Source organism: Podarcis bocagei (genome assembly GCF_964188305.1).
Source record: "Podarcis bocagei genome assembly, chromosome: 7".
NCBI classification, from domain to species: domain Eukaryota; kingdom Metazoa; phylum Chordata; class Lepidosauria; order Squamata; family Lacertidae; genus Podarcis; species Podarcis bocagei.
Window position 1 is genome coordinate 27383318 of NC_138132.1, and position 22256 is coordinate 27405573.

The window sequence follows — 22256 nt, forward strand, 5'->3', positions numbered from 1 at the left end:
GATGGCTCTTCAGTGGGAAACAGGCTTGAGGCCTAGTTCCGATTGGGAGCATGATCCAGATTGGGAACTTGCATGGCTGCTTTCTCCTCAGAATAAAATTGGCATGCTTTTGACTAAACTCCAGCACCAAGTTCAAAAAGCAAGCTTCCATATCTGAAGGGTGTTGTTCTTCTGCTACTGTGGAGCACCTGTATAATGAAAGTTAATCAAGTGTCACTTGTCCTCTGCTACTCTCTCAAGTAGCCAGTCATTTTAATTATTTTTCTGTACAGGCTTTAATATTTTTTAATGTTTTTATATTGCTGTACACACACACACACACACACACACACACCGATATTTTATGAGAGGGAAGTATAGGGATGCTTTTATAAATAATAATTAAATACATGTTATGAACTACTGTAAAGGTCTCCGGACTGCAACTCCCACCATCCCTGACTATTGGCCATGCTGGCTAGGGTTAATGGGAGCTGGAGTCCAACAACAACTACCGTATTTTTCGCCCTATAAGACGCACTTTTTCCCCTCCAAAAATGAAGGGGAAATCTGGGTGCGTCCTATGGGGCGAATGCAGGCTTTCGCTGAAGCCTGGAGAGCGAGAGGGGTCCGTGCGCACCGACCCCTCTCGCTCTCCAGGCTTCAGGAAGCTATCCCAAGTCTTGCAAGCCCGGCGGGATGTCCCGCGGGCTCGCAAGGCTTGCGGGCAGCAGCCTGCACCCAAAAGCTGGGGACAGCGGGGAGGCGCAGAGCCGCCACCCCGCTATTCCCCGACCTGATCTGGAGGCTGGCGGGGGGAGAAGCAAGCCTGCTTCTCCCCCCCCCGCCAGCCCCACAAGCTCGGGGGATAGGGGGATGGCGAAGCGCCGCCATCCCGCTATTCCCCGACCTGATCTGGAGGCTGGGGGTGGGAGAAGCAACCCTGCTTCTCCCCCCCCCCGCCAGCCCCACAAGCTCGGGGAATAGCGGGATGGCGAAGCGCCGCCATCCCGCTATTCCCCGACCTGGAGGCTGGGGGTGGGAGAAGCAAGCCTGCTTCTCCTTCCCGCCAGCCCCACAAGCTCGGGGAATAGCGGGATGGAGGCGCTCCGCCATCCCCCTATTCCCTGACCTGATCTGGAGGCTGGCGGGGGGAGAAGCAAGCCTGCTTCTCCCCCCCCCCCCGCCAGCCCCACAAGCTCGCGGGATAGTGGGCCAAGCTGTCCCTGAAGGCAGAAGAGGGAGACGGAGTGCTCCGTCTCCCTCTTCTAGCTTGGGGATGGCTGCGCAAACCTGGGGGGAAATCAATTTTTTTCCTTTGATTTCCCCCCCCAAAAAAAATAGGTGCGTCCTATGGGCCGGTGCGTCCTATAGGGCGAAAAATACGGTATGTGGCAGGCCAAAGCTTACCCATACTTGTGCAACAAAAGTTCTGCATTTAATGACCAGGGTAAAAGAGGTATGGGGTGACCTTATTTCATTTTCTTTCTTTGTGCTAGTAGCAGACCCATTCTTTGAGGGGGAACCAAATGGTCCCAAAATGGCTCAAGGGGGAGTATAAGCAGGCTTTCCATCCTGTGTGAAAGACAACACAGAATGGTTCTTTGAAGATGCTGTTTGCCATCCGGAGTTTTGTAATTACTTGTTTAAATATAACTTCTTATTCTTATTCTTATTCTTATTCTTTAAAGGGATTTGCTGCCCAATCAGACTTTTTTTTGGTAAAGTGTTTTATTATTGTTTCATTTTATAATGTATATAAAACAAAGGTAACAATTATAACAGATGAAAACTAAGACGTACAAAACTATAAAGCAGACACATAGAATGAGTAGTTGCACATAAGTTAAATAACAAAGTAAAGACTATCATCTTTTATCAGAACATCAAGCATAGTTTTAGATTTCCCAGGATTGTCTTGAAAAATGATGGCATGCCAAATCATATAAAACGTGTCTGGAGGTTCTGGTCCTTGTCGAAATCTCAAATTACGCAGGATTTTCTCTATTATATCTATATTCCAGTGTGAGCGGTAACAAGTGTCCAGTGTGAGATTTTGAGCTGTTTTCCATTGAGTAGTAATTGCTAGGCAAGTGGCACATTTTTAATCTGATAAAAGTGTGTTTAACCAATTAATTAATCAAGAAAATGCTGCAGCCCTAATTCCCCATGACTCACTGGCTGTCAGGAAAGATGCCAACACATTTTAACAAACTCAGAGCTTCATGTTCTCTACAAAGACAGCCTTGGCTGAGCTGGTGTCATAGCTGTCTGGCCTAGATCATACATAGGTCACTCTGGATAACTGATGGGGGGGGGTGCCTATGGAGAGGATCGTACTTTTTTTGCCAGGTGGAGATGGTGAAAAAGCACTTGTGATAGTGACTTCTAAACTGGGAGGAAATTAGAGCATTGCAAGGGTTAAAGTGTGACTCCAGTGACAACTCCAGGGAGGGGACGAGGCTGAGCTGTGCCCTGGGTGTTGCAAACAGGGCAAACAGGTCCAGGTTTACGCAGAGCTGCCTCCCACGACATTACATCAGACAAAAGACTTAAGAGACAGGTGCTCCCATGAAAGAAAGTTGTAACGAAATGCCAAAAGAATCTCCGGTTACATCACTGAAAAGACAGCTCAGCAATCTGGAGCAAGGCATTTAGGTCATCCCTCCAATATGGGTGTGCTGTCTGTAGGACCGCCAGTAAATGAAGGAACGAATCATCCAATCGCAAGCACCTCCTGTGGTGCTGCAGCAAAGAGGACCAAGATGCTGCTTGGCTGAACAAAATGGGGCAAGGGTGGTTCAAAATTTTGCCATAAAAAGGCCTCCCCACCCCACCCCGAGTCAAGAAACAGGCCAAGCTGCTCAAACGTAACGAGGCTTGGGTGAGACATCAAATTCACTTTGCACTTCAGGGTGAAACTACTTAATTCACACTTACAGAAACAATGAGTACCAAAACACAACTGTTTTTCGAAATTTGTCATCCCTGAGGTAATTTGCATCTTTTGAGTTTATTGCCTGAATCGTACTTTCTGGTGTACAAACTGTGCTTTTTCATACCTCATTTATGTCCAGAACGGCCCTTTGAAGTTGCTCAGGCCCCACAAGAGTCACACTTAAAGGCTTCGTGAACAAGAGAGAAAGGAACAGAGAGTTCCTGGGCCCAGTTCACAGATGGCTCCAATAGACAGGCAGGAGCCAACACAGAGCAGGAGTTTGAAGAAAAAGTCCAGGGCCCCAGTCCAAAGCCTGAGCAGGAGGGCTCCCAAATACACAGGGCTCGCTGGCTTATGTTTTGAACAGAAATTACACACATTACCATCTAAGGAGTGATCTGTCTCTCACCTACATGTGCATGCATGCATGCAGCAGCACACACACCCCATTAATCCAAAGGCCATAACTGCACCACCATGCATATAAAGCACTACCACACTACAGTGGTACCTCCGGTTAAGAACTTAATTCGTTCCGGAGGTCTGTTCTTAACCTGAAACCATTCTTAACCTGAAGCACCACTTTAGCTAATGGGGCCTCCCGCTGCCGCCGCCAAGCGATTTCTGTTCTCATCCTGAGGTAAAGTTCTTAACCCAAGGTACTACTTCCGGGTTAGTGGAGTCTGTAACCTGAAGTGTCTGTAACCTGAGGTGTCTGTAACCAGAGGTACCATTATACTTTAAACTGCCATGAGCTTCCACCTAAGAATTATGCAAACTGTAGTTTGTTTAGGGTGCTGAGACTTGTTAAAAAACCCTATCCGCCTCACAGCGCTACAGTTCCTAGAGTGGTTTAACAGTCAATCCCTCTTCGCAGGGCACTTTGAGAAAGGTACCTTCTGTGAGCAGAATAGGGGTCTCTTAACCAGTCTCAGCACCCCTAACAAACCACAGTTCCAGGATTCTTTGGGGAAAGCCATGACTCTTAAGAGTAGCATTATAGTGCTTTAACTATCTAGCATGGATGTGTCCTAAAATTACCTAAGCGCACCACTGCTCAGTATTCATATAACCACATTATACTGAGCCACTGGTTTATGTAGCCAGTACTGACTTCTTGTTTTACTGGCTTTTCATGATCTGGGGCAGAAGCCTTTCTCAGTTCTGCTAGCCAAGATCCTTTCGAACTGGAAAGGTTAGATATTCTGGGCCCTTATTTTGAGAAAGCCAGTATGGTGTAGTAATTAGCACACAGATGGAGAACCTCAGGCCTCCAGACCTTTTTATCTGGCCCTCAAAATTCCCTCTAGTTCTCCCTGGCCATGCCTGCTTCTCCCTAGGCCATGGCCCATACTGCTCCTGCTTTGAACCCTTCATTATTGTTTTAGCCTGGCTGGAATGTGTCATTGAACTCTGATAATGCCTCTTGCTTGTCCGCATGGAGGACAGAGAAGGGTGTGTGGATGTAGAACAGGGGTGGGGAACTTCAGGCATGAGGGCAAATGTGACATTCCAGGCTTCTCAAACTAGCTCTTGGGACCCTTCCCAAGCCATGTCCTTCTATATGCCACCCACCCTCCCCATCCATACCCCTCACTGGACCTGCCCCATTTCTTTAAGAACTTGCCACAGTTTGCTGTGGTCGACACAGTCAAAGGCTTTTGCATAGTCAATGAAGCAGAAGTAGATGTCTTTCTGGAACTCTCTAGCTTTCTCCATAATCCAGCGCATGTTTGCAATTTGGTCTCTGGTTCCTCTGCCCCTTCGAAATCCAGCTTGCACTTCTGGGAGTTCTCGGTCCACATACTGCTTAAGCCTCCCTGCCTTGTAGAATTTTAAGCATAACCTTGCTAGTGTGTGAAATGAGTGCAATTGTGTGGTAGTTGGAGCATTCTTTGGCACTTCCCTTCTTTGGGATTGGGATGTAGACTGATCTTCTCCAATCCTCTGGCCACTGCTGAGTTTTCCAAATTTGCTGGCATATTGAGTATAGCATCTTAACAGCATCATCTTTTTAAATTTTAAATAGTTCAGCTGGAATATCATCACTTCCACTGGCCTTGTTATTAGCAGTGCTTTCTAAGGCCCATTTGACTTCACTCTCCAGGATGTCTGGCTCAAGGTCAGCAACCACACTACCTGGTGTATACGAGACATCCATTTCTTTCTGGTATAGTTCCTCTGTGTATTCTTGCCACCTCTTCTTGATGTCTTCTGCTTCTATTAGGTCCTTTCCACTTTTGTCTTTTATTATGGAAATCTTTGTACGAAATGTTCCATTCATATCTCCAATTTTCTTGAACAGATCTCTAGTTTTTCCCATTCTATTGTTTTTCTCTATTTCTTTGCATTGCTCGTTTAAGAAGGCCTTCTTGTCTCTCCTTGCTATTTTTTGGAAATCTGCATTCAATTTCCTGTATCTTTCACTATCTCCGTCGCATTTTGCTTGTCTTCTCTCCCCCGCTATTTGTAAGGCCTCGTTGGACAGCCACTTTGCTTTCTTGCATTTCCTTTTCATTGGGATGGTTTTAGTTGCTGCCTCTTGTATAATGTTACGAGCCTCCATCCATAGTTCTTCAGGCACTCTGTCCACCAAATCTAAATCCTTAAACCTGTTCCTCACTTCCACTGTGTATTCATAAGGGATTTGACTTAGATTGTATCTTACCGGCCCAGTGGTTTTTCCTACTTTCTTCAGTTTAAGCTTGAATTTTGCTATAAGAAGCTGATGATCTGACCCACAGTCAGCTCCAGGTCTTGTTTTTGCTGACTGTATAGAGCTTCTCCATCTTTGGCTGCAGAGAATATAATCAATCTGATTTCGATGCTGCCCATCTGGTGATGTCCATGTGTAGAGTCGTCTCTTGTGTTGTTGGAAAAGAGTGTTTGTGATGACCAGCTTGTTCTCTTGGCAGAACTCTATTAGCCTTTGCCCTGCTTCGTTTTGAACTCCAAGGCCAAACTTGCCAGTTGTTTCTTTTATCTCTTGACTCCCTACTTTAGCATTCTAATCCCTTTTAATGAGAAGAACATCCTTCTTTGGTGTCATTTCTATAAGGTGTTGTAAGTCTTCACAGAACTGGTCAATTTCAGTTTCTTCAGCACCAGTGGTTGGTGCATAAACTTGGATTACTGTGATGTTAAAAGGGTCTGCCTTGGATTCGTATCGAGAGCATTCTATCATTTTTGAGATTGCATCCCAGTACAGCTTTTGCCACTCTTTTGTTGACTATGAGGGCCACTCCATTTCTTTTACGAGGTTCTTGACCACAGTAGTAGATGTGATGGTCATCCGAAATGAATTCACCCATTCCCGTCCATTTTAGTTCACTGATGCCCAGGATGTCAATATTTATTCTTGCCTTCTCATTTTTGACCACATCCAACTTACCAATGTTCATGGTTCTTACATTCCAGGTTCCTATGCAATATTTTTCTTTACAGCATTGGACTTTCCTTTCGCTTCCAGGCATATGCGCAACTGAGCGTCCTTTCGGCTTTGGCCCAGCCGCTTCATCAGCTCTGAATCTACTTGTACTTGTCCTCCGCTCTTCCTCAGTAGCATGTTGGACGCCTTCCGACCTGAGGGGCTCATCTTCCAGCGTCATAACTTTTATATGCCTGTTGTCTTTGTCCATGGAGTTTTCTTGGCAGGGATACTGGAGTGGCTTGCCGGTTCCTGCTCCAGGTGGATCACGTTTGGTCAAAACTCTCCACTATGACCTGTCCATCTTGGGTGGCCCTGCACGGCATAGCTCATAGCTTCTCTGAGTTATTCAAGCCCCTTCGCCACGGCAAGGCAGTGATCCATGAAGGGGTAATGCAGAAGGAGGAAATGCAGAATATAAATGTAATAAAAATATTCTCCATGCAAAAGCAGTGCTGATCCACACCAGCCTGGCCTCACTCCAACGTCTCTTCCAATGCTTATCCCCTCACAGTGTGACACAGTTCTTGACCCCATTTTCCCCACAAAGTGGGCGTAGAGGCAGGAACATACTCAGCGTCCCTTTCACTATTTTGCTGACTGGGGTTCCATTGTCTAGCCATCATAGCCTTTAGAAATCCCAGACAGGTATTGCTGACTCATAGGCATGCACTGGAATCCAGCATGGAACATGAGGTGTTCTGAAAGATTTCGTAGCAGAAGTATTTGGGACACTGCATGGAAACCCTCTCTGACACAAGCACACCTGCCCCACCCAGTGCTCAAACCCATTTAATCTGTGCCACTCCCGCCCAGAAGGAACAATGGGAGTCACGGTGATTCATTGGATGCCAGGGCCCTTTGAATACCTGCATCACATCAGCTCCACTATTCTCCAACCCAATTACAGGCTTTCTTTGAAGCAAACCCCCTACATTATTTCTTTACTACTACTAGTAGTACTAGTACTAGTACTAGTAGTATACCACCCTTCATCCAATGATAACTGGGAGGTTCACAACATAAAAATACAAGATGAGAACACAAAATATGTAGTAAAACAAAAACAAGCCAAGAACTCACTTCCCGCAAACACATTTGAAAAGCCATAGAATGTAATCACCCCAAAGCCTGGTTAATTATGTGCCTTATCAGTGCTCCTATGTATAAAACAAGTGAAGATGTGAAAGTTGGGCTCATGTTGCAGGCTGGAGATCACAGGTGGACCTCAAGTCCTGACCAGTTGAAGACCACAGGATGAGATTACCTTTGAGATCCCTGTCAACTGAATGATTCTAAAAGTACTGTTGTGCTCAAGTCTTGCTTTCAGGCTTCTCATTGAAGCATTTGGTTGGCCACTGTGAGAACAGGATGCTGAACTAGATGGGCCACTGGCCTGACCCAGCAGGCTCTTATGAACACCATAAAACAAAGAAATAAGTGGTCCAACAGCAGCCCTAACTAGGGATAATGGCCTTGCAGGGACATGGGGACCTCAGGAGAGCCCCATTAAGCTTAGCATTCATTAATCCATTCTGCCTGCACAGCAACTGCCCAGCTCAGAATTTAACGCTGAGTCTGCTCACAGCCACACCCACCTGGCTGGGCTCCTTCCAGACAAATGAACCTGGAATATGGATGGCATAGCCGGCTATGATGATCATGGAATGTGCTGGGATCATCCGTTCCAGCAAGGCACAAACAAGGCAGCTTTGCACCAGGAGATTGGCAATAGATGCCTCTGAGTACACACACTTTGAAGCCACAAACACTTTGAAAGAAAGGTGAAGACTGACAAAGCAGAGTACCAGTTTGGGTGTGGCACAGCAGCCAAGCTCATAGCTGAGCACACACCCAAGGGTAGGCAAGGTGAGCTGGGAGACCTTAATGGCACACCCATTGTGCAGGCACACTTCTGATAAGATCCCGCTGTTAGGAATAAAAGAACACATTCTTTTCTGTTGTTCTGCCCTGTATTCATTGAACGCAGCACTATTTCTGTTTCACTGTAGTTCATCCTCCACCAAAAATAACATTATTTACCTCACTGTTCACTATGGTGAAATTACGTAATTGACAAATTTACGTAATTAATTACATAAATTATCTAAATTATGTTGCTATTGCGTCGCATTGTCATTATGTTATTCCACCCCATTCATTTTAATGCAAAGCAAACACAAAGGGAGGAGGGGTGTAATCAACTACATATCAACCAGTACTGATCATATTCACTGGATTGATTTCCTTTCTTGATATGGGTCAAATAAGTGAACACCAGCAATTTCCGATCCCCTTTCCATTAGAAACCTCAGAGTGATGCTTCCTTGCTTGTGCTTCTGTTTTCCACTACTGGATCACCACCAGCTAAATGATTAGACCAGAAGCATCATATCTGACTGGGAGTACTAAATACCCCCCTTTCCCCCCCTCTTTTACTTGCCCTCCTGTGCATTCAAGCAGCAGGACATACAGAAATCAGGGCTGGGGGGTTTGTGGCTCCCCAGATGTGGTTGGACTCCAGCTCCCATCCACTCTGGCCAACAAGGGCTAGAGGGCCACCAGCTCCCCATCCTTGAATTAAAACTTGACCTATCCCTTTGTTTTCATGCCAGGAACTGGACCGGTTAGGGGTGGGTAAGCTTGGTAGAGTTGTATTATCTGTCTGTCTGTCTGTCTGTCTGTCTGTCTTTCTATCTATCACTAACAACCTGTACAATTTGTGGCCTATGAGGCCAAATGAAGCCTACCAGCTACGGTTGGCAGCTAGGGCTGCCAACTTTTGAACAAGCCTGTGTTGCTGTTTCTTGAATGGCAGCATAGCTTGCAGCAACTGAATGCTTTGCTGCTGGCCACTGGAAGCTCCTCCTGGTGATTTCTGGGCCCAAACTTCTCTTAGAGGCAGAGAAACAGGACAAGCCAGTTTCCCCACCCCCTCTGGTTAACTGGCAATCCTAATAGTAGCCTTCTGGGTGCTTAATAAACCTCCTGCTTTTTTTGCTCCCTGCCTAGGATTGCAAAAACAGCAGTATATTTCTAAATCTGCACTTGGCAGGTGCAAGTACACAGCTGTGATGAGCTTGGTGGGCCAGCAGCTGTGCAGACCCCTCCGTGCAAAGCAGAAATTCAGCAGTTGACATTTTCCCTAACACTGCTGCTTAATTTCTGCTTGTTGTGCAAACACGAGAACACAGGAAGAGCATAAGATTTCTCATTTTTACAAGCCAGACTCTTGCACCCTCAAGCTAAGATTCATTCACTCCAGAGGCGAGAAACCTTTTCCAGCCAGAGGCTGGCCACATTGTCCAGGGTTGGTAGGGTCAGAGGCAAAAGTGAACAGAGCAACAAATGTAAATACCGTACTACCTTTGTACAGTAGGCTATTTTTCATGCACACTGCTCCCTAGCCTCCATACATGCAAGCAGGAGGCATTATCAGAGTCCAAGTACAAACAGACAGAGAAGAAACAGACAGCTGGACAGAAAGCCCACAAGGACACCAGAAGAGCGCTGCTGGATCAGGCCAGTTAGCCCATCTAATTCAGCATCCTGATCTCACAACCAGGTGCCGCTGTGGGAAGCCCGAAAGCAGGACATGAATGAAACTGCACTCTCCCCTTCTGTGGTTTCCAGCAACTGGTATTTGCTGGAAGCATACTGCAGAGAGGAGCATCTGAAAGGCAGAGAGTAACACTGGCCTGGTCACCCACCCAGTTTCGCTGCAGCTGCTGCCTGGGCCTCCCCCCCCCCCCCCCAATGTCGTGGAGCGCCCAGGCTCTGTTCTGCTGGCTTAGACAGTTCATAGCCCTAAGGTGGCATGACTGGATTTGGCTACAATTAATCACTCAAGTTGAAACTAGTGAGAAACCCCAGCACAGCTGAGCTTGCCGAGCTCCACCCAGGAGAAATTAAATGGGACAGGGGCCAGTTCAGGAGCTGCGCAGCTTCCCCGATTCCCAGAGGAATGGAGGAGGTGGGTGTGGAAGCGTTTTGGAATGTGCTAAGTTCTTTGATCCAAGCTGCTTCTTGCTTCAGCCAAGCAAGGGTGCAGTTCTTTGCATTAACCCACCCAGTGCTCCCTGGCTCACTGCTTTCATGATGTATCTTCCAAGTCCATCAGAGTAGGGTGTGTCAAAAGGATTGCCAACTCCTTTCCCGACAGAGGTGCTTGTGCTTTAAAACAGTTGCATGGCTGGAAATAAGCCCTCTGGCTCACAGTGCTGTGTAGCCTGGGGTAGAGACAAGGATTATGAGGGCCTAACTACTTCAGGGTTATTTCAGGCTCCGTTCCTGAATGTTTAGCTTTATTTTAAGAAGCACATCTACTCCGTTTAGGTGTGGCAATACAAGTATGCAAGTTGCATTCTAACCAATTGCCTAGTAAGAAATGATACAATTAAAGTATTTTAGCTGTTTTAGGTTTACCTTCTATTTGTCCTCCAGCTGTTCAGCAATTATTCCCTGGGGCACCTCGCCACAACATTTCTGCCAGGTTAGGTTCCGCTTTCTAGCTCACCACAGCTTCACGATGGAGAAGGCTTCACCTGTTGAATTTCTAATCATATTAGGCAGCTATTCAAGGCATAAGTGCTGGCAAGCCAAAGGAGTTTGAAAAACCTAAATAATTTTGAGTGATGTACAATGTGTTTGTAGGAGGGGGGGAGTTGCATAAAATATGCACATACTCATTTACACGTATAGGTACAGATTTAGAAATATTTAATACAAATAAAAGAGAAATGGTATCCATCTCACCAGAGCCAGTCCACCTATGAGGCAAAGTGAGGCAACTGCTTGTGCCTGATGTAGATCTTCACTCGGCCCTTCTTCCATGGTGCCATTTTGTGGTTCACCTCAGGTGCTAAAATGTATTGGGCCAGCACTGCATCTCCCCATAGTGGGGAAGACTGTGGCCAGATGTGCCTGTCCAGGTACTGCTCGGAACTGATAGACAACTTCAAAGCTCCACCTCCTCTCCCCCTTTCCGTATTTTGTTGTTGTTTAGTTGTTTAGTCATGTCCAACTCTTCATGACCCCATGGACCAGAGCACACCAGGCACTCCTGTTTTCCACTGCCTCCCGCAGTTTGGTCAGACTCATGTCGGTAGCTTTCCTTCTTAGGCGTTCCTTATCTTTCAACAAGACTTGGTCCAGACAACCCTTCAAACAGAGGACTGGACACAAGGTACATGGGCCCCCTCTCCTGATATGCCAGTGATTAGGGTGGGTGAGGAAGCTTTGCCTCCTCAATTTCTTCATGGCATGCAGCTGGTAAAGGTCCAGCAGCAGGAGGGAGGAGTAAGCTGATAACCAGACACTCAAGTTGGAGCTTTTGGGGGATCTATTGGTTTCTTGCTGAAAGCATTATAGACCTGTTCTTTCCTTCTTGTAAGTATTTTCCTCCCTTCCCTCCTCCCAATTAAAACAGGCCCTAGAGCAAATAACCTGCAGCAGTTTCACAAACTACTCCAGAGGTGGAGCTGAACTGACACACTTTGCATTTGTATATCAACTGGGATGTTTGGGGTGTTAATACCTCTGGTGGTGGACATGTCATGCTTCTTCTGGGGTAGTTTTTCCACCTTTGCTTCCACCCTGCACTCGGCTCTTACTTGTGGCTCCTAGAAGCTGTCAGCTTGTGACAGCAGCCACACCCTGGGAAACAGCATTGACTGGCTGACTAAACTAGGTGAGTGTAGCCAATGGGCCTCAAACCCTTGGTCTGTTAGGGTCTTCGCCTGCAGGCCAAAACAGGCTCAAGCGGATTGAGTGGACAAGACCAATAGTGGGTCCAATGGTCAAGAATGTGGTTTCTACATGTGCTGTAGAGGGAAATGAGGGGCAGATGGGGCTTGTCACCCTGGGAAGGTAGCCCATCTAGGAGAAGGAAAACTCTGATCCTAAACTTCTATGGCCTTGCAGCTATACTCATCCATGAGAAAGGCTTTAGGAGTGAACTCTGAGGAAAAATCTATACCCACTGTTTTGCGGAACATCTTTGGGAGAATAAAAGGCTAAGGAGTAAACCCTACACGAATCTGGTGCTCTTAAGAGGGTTGGGTGGCGTCCTGTACACCACCTTATGGCAACTCCTGCAGCCAAGCTGGTGCCAAGTGTATTTCTCTGCTTTCATTTGGACCACATCAGTGAGGTTGAGAGGGGGTGTTATCATCTAGGCAGCCCAGAGCCTCCATACACACTGCCCAGGCTTCCGCCTTGGAGAGGTCACTTCAGTGCTGCTAACACAGGAAAAACAACTTGGGAGGCAGCAGTTACGAGTTACCAGTCTCTGTGATTCTCCAGTGGCTTGACTTTGCCCCTGGAGGTGCACTCCATTGTCTTTCGAGACAGATGGTTGCCAACGATTGACTGGGATCCCCAAAAAACATGCTCAGGGAGAAATGTGGTTCTCAAACAGCAGCCCACTATTTCTCAAATATTGTGTCTCTCAAACCCCACCCCAGACTCCAGGATCAGCCCAAGACATGTTGCTACCTGAGGCAAGGACAAGACGGCACCCCCATCCCCATTCCCCAAGCAGAAGCCACCTGGAACAATAATACAATTTTACTTCAACAGTAGTGACAGGATAGCAGCCACTACTGGCGCTTAGGCAGGAGGCCAGCTTAGGGGGTCCAGGAAAGGCCATGCGACAACATAGGGAAATGGCTGGATGCCTCAGAAAGAACAGCAGGGTGGGACTGCTGTTTTGGCCCTCATCCCCAGCATCAGTTGCCTAAGACAGTCCATTTTGTTAAATGCTCGGGCTGGCCCTCCCTTTATGGCAACCCTTTTTTCGTTTTTAGGCTGGGTACACACAATACATTTAAAGCACATTTCCCTCCCTAAAATCCTGGGAACTGTAGTTTTTTTAAGGCTCCTGGGAATTATTACATGAAATGAACATACTGTATACTGTAATACAGTTTAGCAGCTAAGACACTTTTTCCTGGCATGGAGATCTGCATTGAGAAAATCTGCTTCTACTTCCTGTATGCCATGTGGGCTGTTAACAGGACAGGGGCAGGGCTAGCAAAAAGCTCTAGCACTTTTATGTGGTTGGGAAGTTTGAGTTCAGAGATCCCATCTTCGCTGAGCAGCCCTTGGGCAAGTAGCTGCTTTTTCTCAGCCTTAGTTTCCCTAGCTATAACACATGAATGACGAGATAGAGGATTCCCCAACGGCCCTCATTGGGCTGAGGGGAGGCTAAGTGAGGATGGAGGGTTTCTATGGATCCATCCAGTGCCTTGAGACAATATTTAAATGAATGAGTAAATAGGTTGTGGAGTGCTGTGAAGATCAAAATTGTTCATCAGCTGCTTTGAGATCCTTCCTTCAGCCCCAGCATGATTCCTACCAGTTCAAAGTGCACGGTCAATGATTTTGCTTGGGTAAAGACACCATATCCCACACCTTGTGCTAACTATACTGAAACGTGACCCTTCCTGCCTGGTAGCTGTGGGCCCACGATTAATGCCAAATTATGTACCATCTCTATTAATGCAGTGAGTCAGCAACTATAGCCTTGTGAAATGTTCCCTGCTCATTTTCCCTGGGCAATTAAGTGTGTTTGATGAGCAAGGGCATTCGCCGCTTGAATCAGCCACAAGGATTGGGGGAATGTTGCATCAGCTACTCAGGCTCCTCCTTCTCTTCCTCCAACGAGGCTGGGGGAGTGGTTCTGGTCTAACGTTTGACACTCATGGCTTCTAGAAGCTTACATGTTAGCACGTATATTCTGGTGAACGTCAGAAATTCAGAGGCAAAAGCCTCAGGGAGTGGATCTTATTGGGCACCATTAAGTATGCCGCAGCAGGAGGTCTGAGCTATAGGGCATGATCCTTCAGAAGGTTCTCCTACTTGGGCATGCTTAGGATTGCCATATTTCAAAAAGTAAAAACCAGGACACCCCGAAAGTTGTCGATTGACTTGCCTAAGATCCAGGACAAAGTGCCACCTCCCGGAAATCCCCCCAGACGTCAGTTCCACCTGTTAGATCCTGGTAATGCCTGGGAAAATCTGAACGTATGGCAGCTCTAGGCATATTGTACCCCAACTCTGATTTGTTTGAAGAGGTCTTGTGTAAGAGAAATTCCCGATGGATTGCATCATTATGAGGCACCCTGCTTCCCAGTCCTAAATGATCAAAGGGAAAGGGCTATATCCAATACTAGTCCTACTCAGACCCGACCCATTGCAGTTCATGAACAGGGCTAACTTGGGTCCATTGATTTCAATGGGTCTATTCTGATTAAAACTTAGCTGGCTACAACACTTAGTGAGAATAAAAAAGTCACCCAGAGGAAAATGCAGAGGTGCTTTTATGTGTAGTTTAAAGCAGGGGTGGGGAACCTCAGGCCCAGGGGCCAAATACAGCCCCCCAAGCCTGTCAACCTGGCTCTTGGGACTCTCCCCATGTCACACACCCTTCCACAGCTGTCAAACTTCCCTTTTTTGGGTGGGAAATTCCCTTATTCCAGCGCTGCTTTCCGCTGCTATCCTGGATTGTTAGATTACCCGTAGACTGTCCCCGGGACAGGTGAGGCTGCTGATCCCTTATTTTCAAATCTGAAAGTTGACAGCTATGCACCCTTCCCTACCTGCACTCACTCTCGCCAGACCTGCTTTGCACCTCCCTTGAGTGTGTTTGCCTGGCTGGAAGGTGTCCTTGGGCTCTGATAATGCCTCTCGCTTGCCTGGATGGAGAGGGGTGTGTAAGTGTGCACAGAAACTAGCCTACATATAGAGAAAGGTCAAATTAGTACTCTTTGTTCTGCTGACTTCTGCCTCAGGTCACATCCACTGCCATATATGATCCTTGGATGGTTGCCCAATAATTATCCATTGTCCATATGACATTCTTCTCCAAATCACGGCCTTCCCACACTTTCCCATTCCCTCAATCTGGATTTCTCATACCCTCTCCTTTTCAAAGTATCCCTGGTATGATGAAATCCAGACTGGTGGGGTGGGGTGGGAAAGCAGTGATTTGGATAACATTGGATAATTAATGGAGGTATAGTAAATGGAAAGATGGAAGAACTCTCTACTGGATATAATGTCCCCATGCTGAAATAGTATCATTGATGTAACATGGGTGTTCATTCCATTTATTTTGTTGCTATTTGCTTGGTCTAAGTGCAGAATGTGCATATATGTAAGCTCAGGGAATTGGCCCAGTGATTCTCACAACCCTATAAGGTAGCCAAGGCAGTGAATACGCAAGAATAGCCCTGCTGGACCAGGGCAGTGGCCCATCTAGTCCACCATCCTGTTTCTCACCATGGCCAACCAGGTGCCTGTGGGAAGCCTGCCAGCCGGGCCTGAGTGCTACAGCATTCTACACACTTGTGATTCCCAGCAACCATTGTGGGTCCTGATAGCCTTATCCTCCAAATGTTAAATGTGGGGGGGGGAACAGTTTGTGGGGGGTGGTAAGGAGGGTAGACGGTCCTTGATGGTCTACATGTTTTTGAGTTTGTGCATCAGGAGTGGCAATACATACGAGTGCTGTTTTTAGGCCACCACCCTATTCTGTGCACACTTACCTGGGAATAAGCCCCACTGAAGCCAGTGGGACTTCATTCTGAGTAGACATTTATAGGATTGCGCTGCTCGTTTGAAGTTAGTGTAATCCTTTGGGTAGAGCTCACAATCTATCAACAGCTGAATGTGGGTGAGTGGGGTGGAGAACCCTGCTGGCTTTCATCCCAGATGTCTTGTAAGTGACTGATGCCCTCCCATGCTAAAAGGATGCTTCCCACATTCCTGCAAGTCACTCCCTTGTCCCAGTACCTTGGAGGTGAGAGAGCTAATGCAAGGAGGGAAAGGAAGCTGATAAGTTGTGCCTGGAACAGCAGCAGGTCTTCAGACATACTGGCCTCTAAGGGAAAAGGCTGTAGCTCAGTGGTAGAACATCTGCTTTGGGTGCAGAAGGTCCCTAGATCAATGCCCTGCATCTCCAGACATGGCTGGGAATGTCCCCTTTCTGAAACCCTGGAGGGTTGATGTCAGTCAGTGTGGATGATACTGAGCTAAATGATATAAGGTAGCTTTCTATGTAAGCTGCATGGCCTGCATTGGAGAAGGAGGTCCCAGGTTCAGTCCTTGGCATCTCCAGGGTTGGGGAGGGCTCCCATGTGAAAGCCTGGAGAGCCACTGCTAGCCAGTGTACTGGGACAGCACTGGGCTAGATTAGCCAATAGTCCAGCATGGTATAAGGCAGCTTTCTATGTTCCTCCCCCATGAGCCAAGAGTCCTCTTGCATTAAATGGAGCACAAGAGACAGGCATGTTTTTCTCTGTAAGCATCACTGAAATGAATGGGAGGTGCTATGAAACGAGCAGGTGCAGAGCTGTGCTCTCAGTCAGCTCCCATTCACTTCAGTGAGGATTGCACAACTGATCTTCTTAGTGAATTGTGTGCCTCATGTGCAAAAGAAGCCTGAAAATGTGGAGGGGCCGCACAGCTTATAAATTCGGGATTGGCAGGTTCCCTTTGTGTATGAAAAATGGGCTGGTGTTCTTTGCCAAACATAATTTTCATATTTATAAACTCTGCAAATTCAGTAAATGCATACCAAGTGTTCTGCATCCAAAATTCAATTCCAGTCCACGTCCTTCATTGATGTATTTTTGCTTTTTTGCACCAGGCTGTAGGTCAGGAGTATTGGTGAAGGCAGAAGTGGAATTTTCCACTTCGGTGTTCCCTAACACCAAACTGGTCTGTAAAGGGATACCATGGCCTGCTACTCATCTCAGTGGTGTGTAAGCTGCTGAAAAACCACTCCTTCCTGCACTGAGAAACTCCAGGCTATGCCGGGAAAACGTAAGAACCTGCCTTATACTGAATCAGGCCATTAGTCCGTCTAGTTTTGCATTGTCTGCACCAGGAGTGGGGAACTTGGTAGATATTGTTGGACTCCATTTTCCATCAGCCCTAGCCACCATGGCCAATGATCAGAGATGATGGGAATTGTAGTCAGCGACACCTAGAGGGCCACAGAAGCCCCGAGTTTGGTTTACACTGACTGGCAGTGGCTCTGTAAGGTTTCAGGCAGGAGTCTTTTCCAGTTGTATCCGGAGATGGCAGGGATTGAACCCAAGAGCTTTTGCATGCAATGCACAGCTGTACTACTGAGCTTGGGCCACGTAAAATGCCTGCCAAATCTCTGCTTAAGAAACTGCTTTATAGTGAGCCAAGGCCATTGGGCCATTTGGTTCAGTATTGTCTACACTGACAGGCAGCAAATTTCCAAAGCAGGAAGAGCCAATGTGGTGCCCTTCACATGGTTGGATTCCAACACCCATTAGCCCCAGCTAGCATGGCCAAGTCAAGGATGATGTGAGTTGCTGTCCAGCAACATCTGGAGGGCACTGCATTGGCTAGCTCTGCCCTAGAGTTTCAGAGAGGAGTCTTTCCTGGTCATGCCTGGAGATCAAGCTTCTCATGCCATGCTGCAGGAATCAGCGGCACTGCAGCAGCTCTCAAGGTCCTGGGAAAAGCATTAAGCTACTGAAATGCCACAGGAGACAGCCCCAGCTGCTGGCTGCTTGCAGTCTGAGCCGCACCCTCTCCAGTTTCACTGGAAGTAGAAACTGGCAACACATTGTCAGGTTCCGTGAAAACTAGAAAAATCACTTTTGAGATTTGAGAACAAGAGGTTTGCTCATCCGCCCTGTGATAGAGGCAATGCAGTTTAATAAACCCTTTCTTCCAGAAATAAAGTGGAAGGTTTGGCTTAATTTATTATCAAACATTGATTTTCAAATTGTGTTCCAGGGAATCATGGTGGGATTTGGGGGTGGGTGGGTGGGTTATCAAGGATTCCTTTGTGAGTGCTAATAGCAGATAAGGAGGAATGTGTGGATATCTCAACTTTGGTGTCGTTTAGTTTCTCATTTTTCCAGTCGTTAGTTCAATTCCCTACTTATACACATCAGTTTGCAGTGGTTGGTTTTTTTAAGCCCTCGTGAAAAATTGTCAACATTTTAGTGCAAATTTGGTACCTAATACTGTATGCACATTTATACAAAGCATTTTCTCCAAATATAATGTATTTTTGCAAATATAACTTGCCACAGCAAAATTTGCAGAAGCATGAATTTAAAAGGATGGCTGTGTTTTGGTTCACACATTGTTTCAGAAAGTATAAATTAGGTAAGCTTGCTTTTAAATGTGAATTGGATTGTGTTTCTTCCCCATCCCTACTCATAAGTTCTACAAAATTATTCCTCTTCTGCTGCAAGCTGCAAGTGGAATTGCAGTTGGCCAGCCACACTTTCAGCCCATAAGGATATTGGTTAAACTATTGGTCCCATTCTCATTTTTGTGAGGAGCCAATTGGTTAGGCCAGTGTGTGCCCTGCACCGGAACTCTGGGTTGTCACCAATACTAGTCCTACCTAAATTCACTGAAATCAATACATCTGTAACTTAGGTCCATTAACATCAATGGGTCTACTTTGCCTGGACTAGCATTGGATTCAACCATAAATTCAGACAAAATCTCCCTCCCAGCCTGACCTGGGAATGCCAAGTATTGAACCCAGGACCTTCTGTGCACAACACACATGCTCTGTACCACTGAGCCATGGCCCTACCCTAAGGCATGCGCCCTCCTCACCAATTTTCTGTATGGCAATGGGAGTCCTTGGCACATGAGTCAAGCAGAATGTTTCCCTGAATGTCCAAAGTCTGAAGCAGTTTTTTTGTGGTGTGCGGGGTGGGAGGGATCCCATTGGTGGGATTAGCTCTGTCTCCTCTGTCACCTGAGCTAGGGAGAAACATTTGCAGCAGGTAGTGAGAAGCAAGGGCACACTCTTCTCCTGGGTAGGGAAGCAACAGCAGCCTCCCTTTTCTGCCCAGATCAAAGCCATTCCTGCCCCTGGCTGCCTCTCCCCAGGGTGGTTCTGCAACTCCACCCTGGCCTCTTTCTTTCCCAGATAAGGCCCAACCTCATCTTCAGGTTGCACCACTCTGCCTTCAGGCGTAACCTTTCCTCCCGCCTCCCCCGAAGCTTGCAGGAGCGCCTCAGATTTCAGAGGAGCAGAAAAGCTGCCTTGACGTGCATCAACCTGTCTCCCGCACGCTTTGCTTAGGCTTGCGCATTTCCCGGATCTCCTCTCCCCGTCCCACAGCATGCCAGCAAGAAGGGTTGGGGAACCCTCTGGGTGCCACCCCATTCCCCCTCTTACTGCCCAGGGGGTCTGGGGTGCGGGGAGAAAGAAAGTGAAGACCAGAACTACAAAAGGTAGGTGTGAAAGTGAACTTTTTATTGGGGAAGAAGATTGTAGCAAACCACCTCAGTAACACCATGATAACAAGAGGCCCTCTTGAGATTGCTATTCTTAACCCGCTCAGAATAGTTCCCCCCCATCCTGCCTGCCCCCCGCTACCCTTGAAAAGGCCCACCACCTCCATCTTCTTACATCAGGATGCCCTGAGTGAGAAAACCCAGCAGATTAATTTTTTAAAAAAGGGGGCCGTGAGAAGCAAAGGTGACAACTCTTGCTTAATTCTGTTCAGCTGCTACTTTGGCAACTTTACCACGCAAAACAAAACAAAAAAAATCTTTCTTCCACAGTTAAACACTAAATATATGTATACACACATATACATTCAGATATCTCTGTCCTCCATGACAGGTCAGGAAGACTCTTGTGTTAACCAGGTGCTGACCAGATAGATACAAGAGTTAATACAAAGCAAGGAGCTCTGGGTTGCAGGAAGAGGTCACATACCAGGAAGTACAGAGGCCAGGAAATAGCGATGCCCCTCCAAAAAGCTGCCACACGAGAGTTAGGTAAATGCTGAAGTCCCATTTGCGCATGGATCAGTCCCCTTTTGCTATAAAAATCCAGCTGGAGCTCCCAGGAGCTGGAGAAAATGAATCTTATAAAAATAGGATGGGTTGGGAAAGTGGGACGGGTGGGAGAGAGACAGTGAGGTTGCAGGGGAGACAATGAGTTACCGTCGTTCTGCAGTCTGCAAAGTTCAGTTCTTTGGCTCTTCACCAGCCTCTCCCCCTTCTTCTCCTGAGCACTCTGCGGTCCATAATGTGAGGTTGTCCCTGAGAAGCTGCATGATGAGGGTGCTGTCTTTGTAGGAGTCTTCGCTGAGCGTGTGGAGGTCGCCCATGGCCTCGTCAAAGGTGGTTTTGGCTAGCTTGATGGCCTCTTCTGGGGCATTGGCGATCTCATAGTGGAAGACCGAAAAGTTGAGGGCGAGGCCCAGCCGGATAGGGTTAGTGGGCTGCATCTCCTTCTTGCTGATGTCCATCGCCTCTTGGTAAGCTTTCCGTGCATTGTCGATGATCTGCTTGCGGTCATCCCCAGTTGCCACCTCGGCCAAGTAGCGGAAATAGTCACCTTTCATCTTCAGGTAGAAGACTTTGCTCTCTGGGTCACTGGCTTTCTTGATGAGGTGCTTGTCCAGCAGCCCCAGGACAACGTTGCAGACATCCTTCAGCTCCTTCTCAATCTTCTCCCGGTATTCATTGACCAGCTGGGATTTGTCGTCGCCTTCCTCGGTCTTGTGCTCAATGCTGGAGATGACCCTCCAGGCAGACCTCTGGCAGCCGACCACGTTCTTGTAGGCGACGGAGAGGAGGTTGCGCTCCTCGTTCGAGAGTTCAGCTCCATCCTCCACCACTGCCTTCATGAAGTCGGCCATGTCCTCATAGCGCTCGGCCTGCTCAGCCAGCTTGGCTTTCTGCACCTGGTGGTTCCTGGCCATCGTGGGGGCAACGGAAGGGAGTGCTGGGCAAGGAGAGAGATCAGGCAGCTACTCGAAGAGCCCTCAAGAGTCTCTGCTGAGTTCAGCTGCCGGGATCGGCTTTTGGCTTTGGCGTCTCAGCCTGGAGCAAGAACAAGGCGTGGTGAAGAAGCGCTCAATGAGCTGCCCTTCCCCCACTTCCTTTCCTGCAGCCTCTCCTTAAAAGGAAAGTGGCAGTGATTCACTCTTTGAGCAAGACGGTGAATGAATGCTCACCTGCCCAGGGATGCAGACTGAGAGAGAGAGACAGACAGACAGACAGACAGAGAGACCCTGAGACCTCTTAGGCAAGAGGTCGCTTGTCCTCCTGACAGGCATCATGGACAAAAATGGGCCACAGAGCATGAGCTCAAATAAAAGAGCGTCTCTTCCCCTCCAGGGGGCAGTGCACAAAAACCTAACCTGACCCACAAGTCCCAATCTTAACCCCTGTCCATCCCCAGAATCCTCTAGCCAGTATTTTCCAGGGGATTTCAGTATGCCTACTATTTATCTAATCACATTCATCCTCCCCAAAAATAATGGGAACTGTAGTTTTTCCAAGTGTGCTGGGAATCCTAGACCTGTGAGGGGTAAACTACAGTTCCCAGAATTGTTGTTGTTGTGTGTGCTTTAAATGTGTGGCATCTACACACCCAGTACTGACTATGTGAAATTGCCTCCCTTCCAAACATGGGACCAGTTTATCTGATCAATGGAACAGGACCACAGCGGTTACTGTGGCTGATATACTGTTGCTGTTTTATTGATCTTTTAAACTGGATTTTTATTGTGATTTCATGGCTGCGTGAGCCATTTTAAATTAGAGAGCAGTATATATAGTAAATTATTTTAACAAATAAAGCTTTCCCTGAAATGTACCACAGCAGAGGAGAAGGGTGCATGTTTGGATATCCTGCCATTAAACAAAAGGAATCCCACCCTCCCGCACACAGAAAGCATTAAACTTGGCTTTCTTCCTGACACATAAGTTTGGCATATGTGGGGGGGGGGGTTGTGGGAAAAGAGCAGTATTCAAATATGTGGGGGGAAATAAGCCACCTACAAACTGAAGCGGTACTAACCAGGAACAGCTTTACCATTTAGGAACATAAGACCATTGGAAGGTGCCTTAGGCTGCCTACACACCATACATTTA

General features: G+C 47.3%; 1 protein-coding gene and 1 long non-coding RNA gene across 3 annotated transcripts in view; one reads left to right on the forward strand and one right to left on the reverse strand.

Moving 5' to 3' along the window:
* The window catches only part of LOC308591830, a 44610-nt gene that overhangs the window by 6973 nt on the left and 15381 nt on the right, over positions 1-22256 (forward strand). The window contains exon 1 of one of the 2 annotated variants that reach the window (XR_014010273.1): positions 19288-19595. The exons of the other annotated variant lie outside the window; for it this stretch is intronic. This is a non-coding gene — a long non-coding RNA (uncharacterized lncRNA). Of the gene's footprint in view, positions 1-19287; positions 19596-22256 lie in introns of those variants that run through there. 2 annotated transcript variants of the gene reach the window in all.
* SFN (stratifin) lies at positions 19597-21175 on the reverse strand. The gene has a single exon (XM_081202793.1). It carries the CDS (start codon positions 21077-21079, stop codon positions 20339-20341), a length of 741 nt encoding a protein of 246 aa, XP_081058919.1. The 5' UTR covers positions 21080-21175; the 3' UTR covers positions 19597-20338.

What these genes read in the sequence shown, in the direction of transcription:
- SFN (XM_081202793.1), bottom strand. Translation starts at nt 21,079, where the DNA reads ATGGCCAGGAACCACCAGGTGCAGAAAGCCAAGCTGGCTGAGCAGGCC.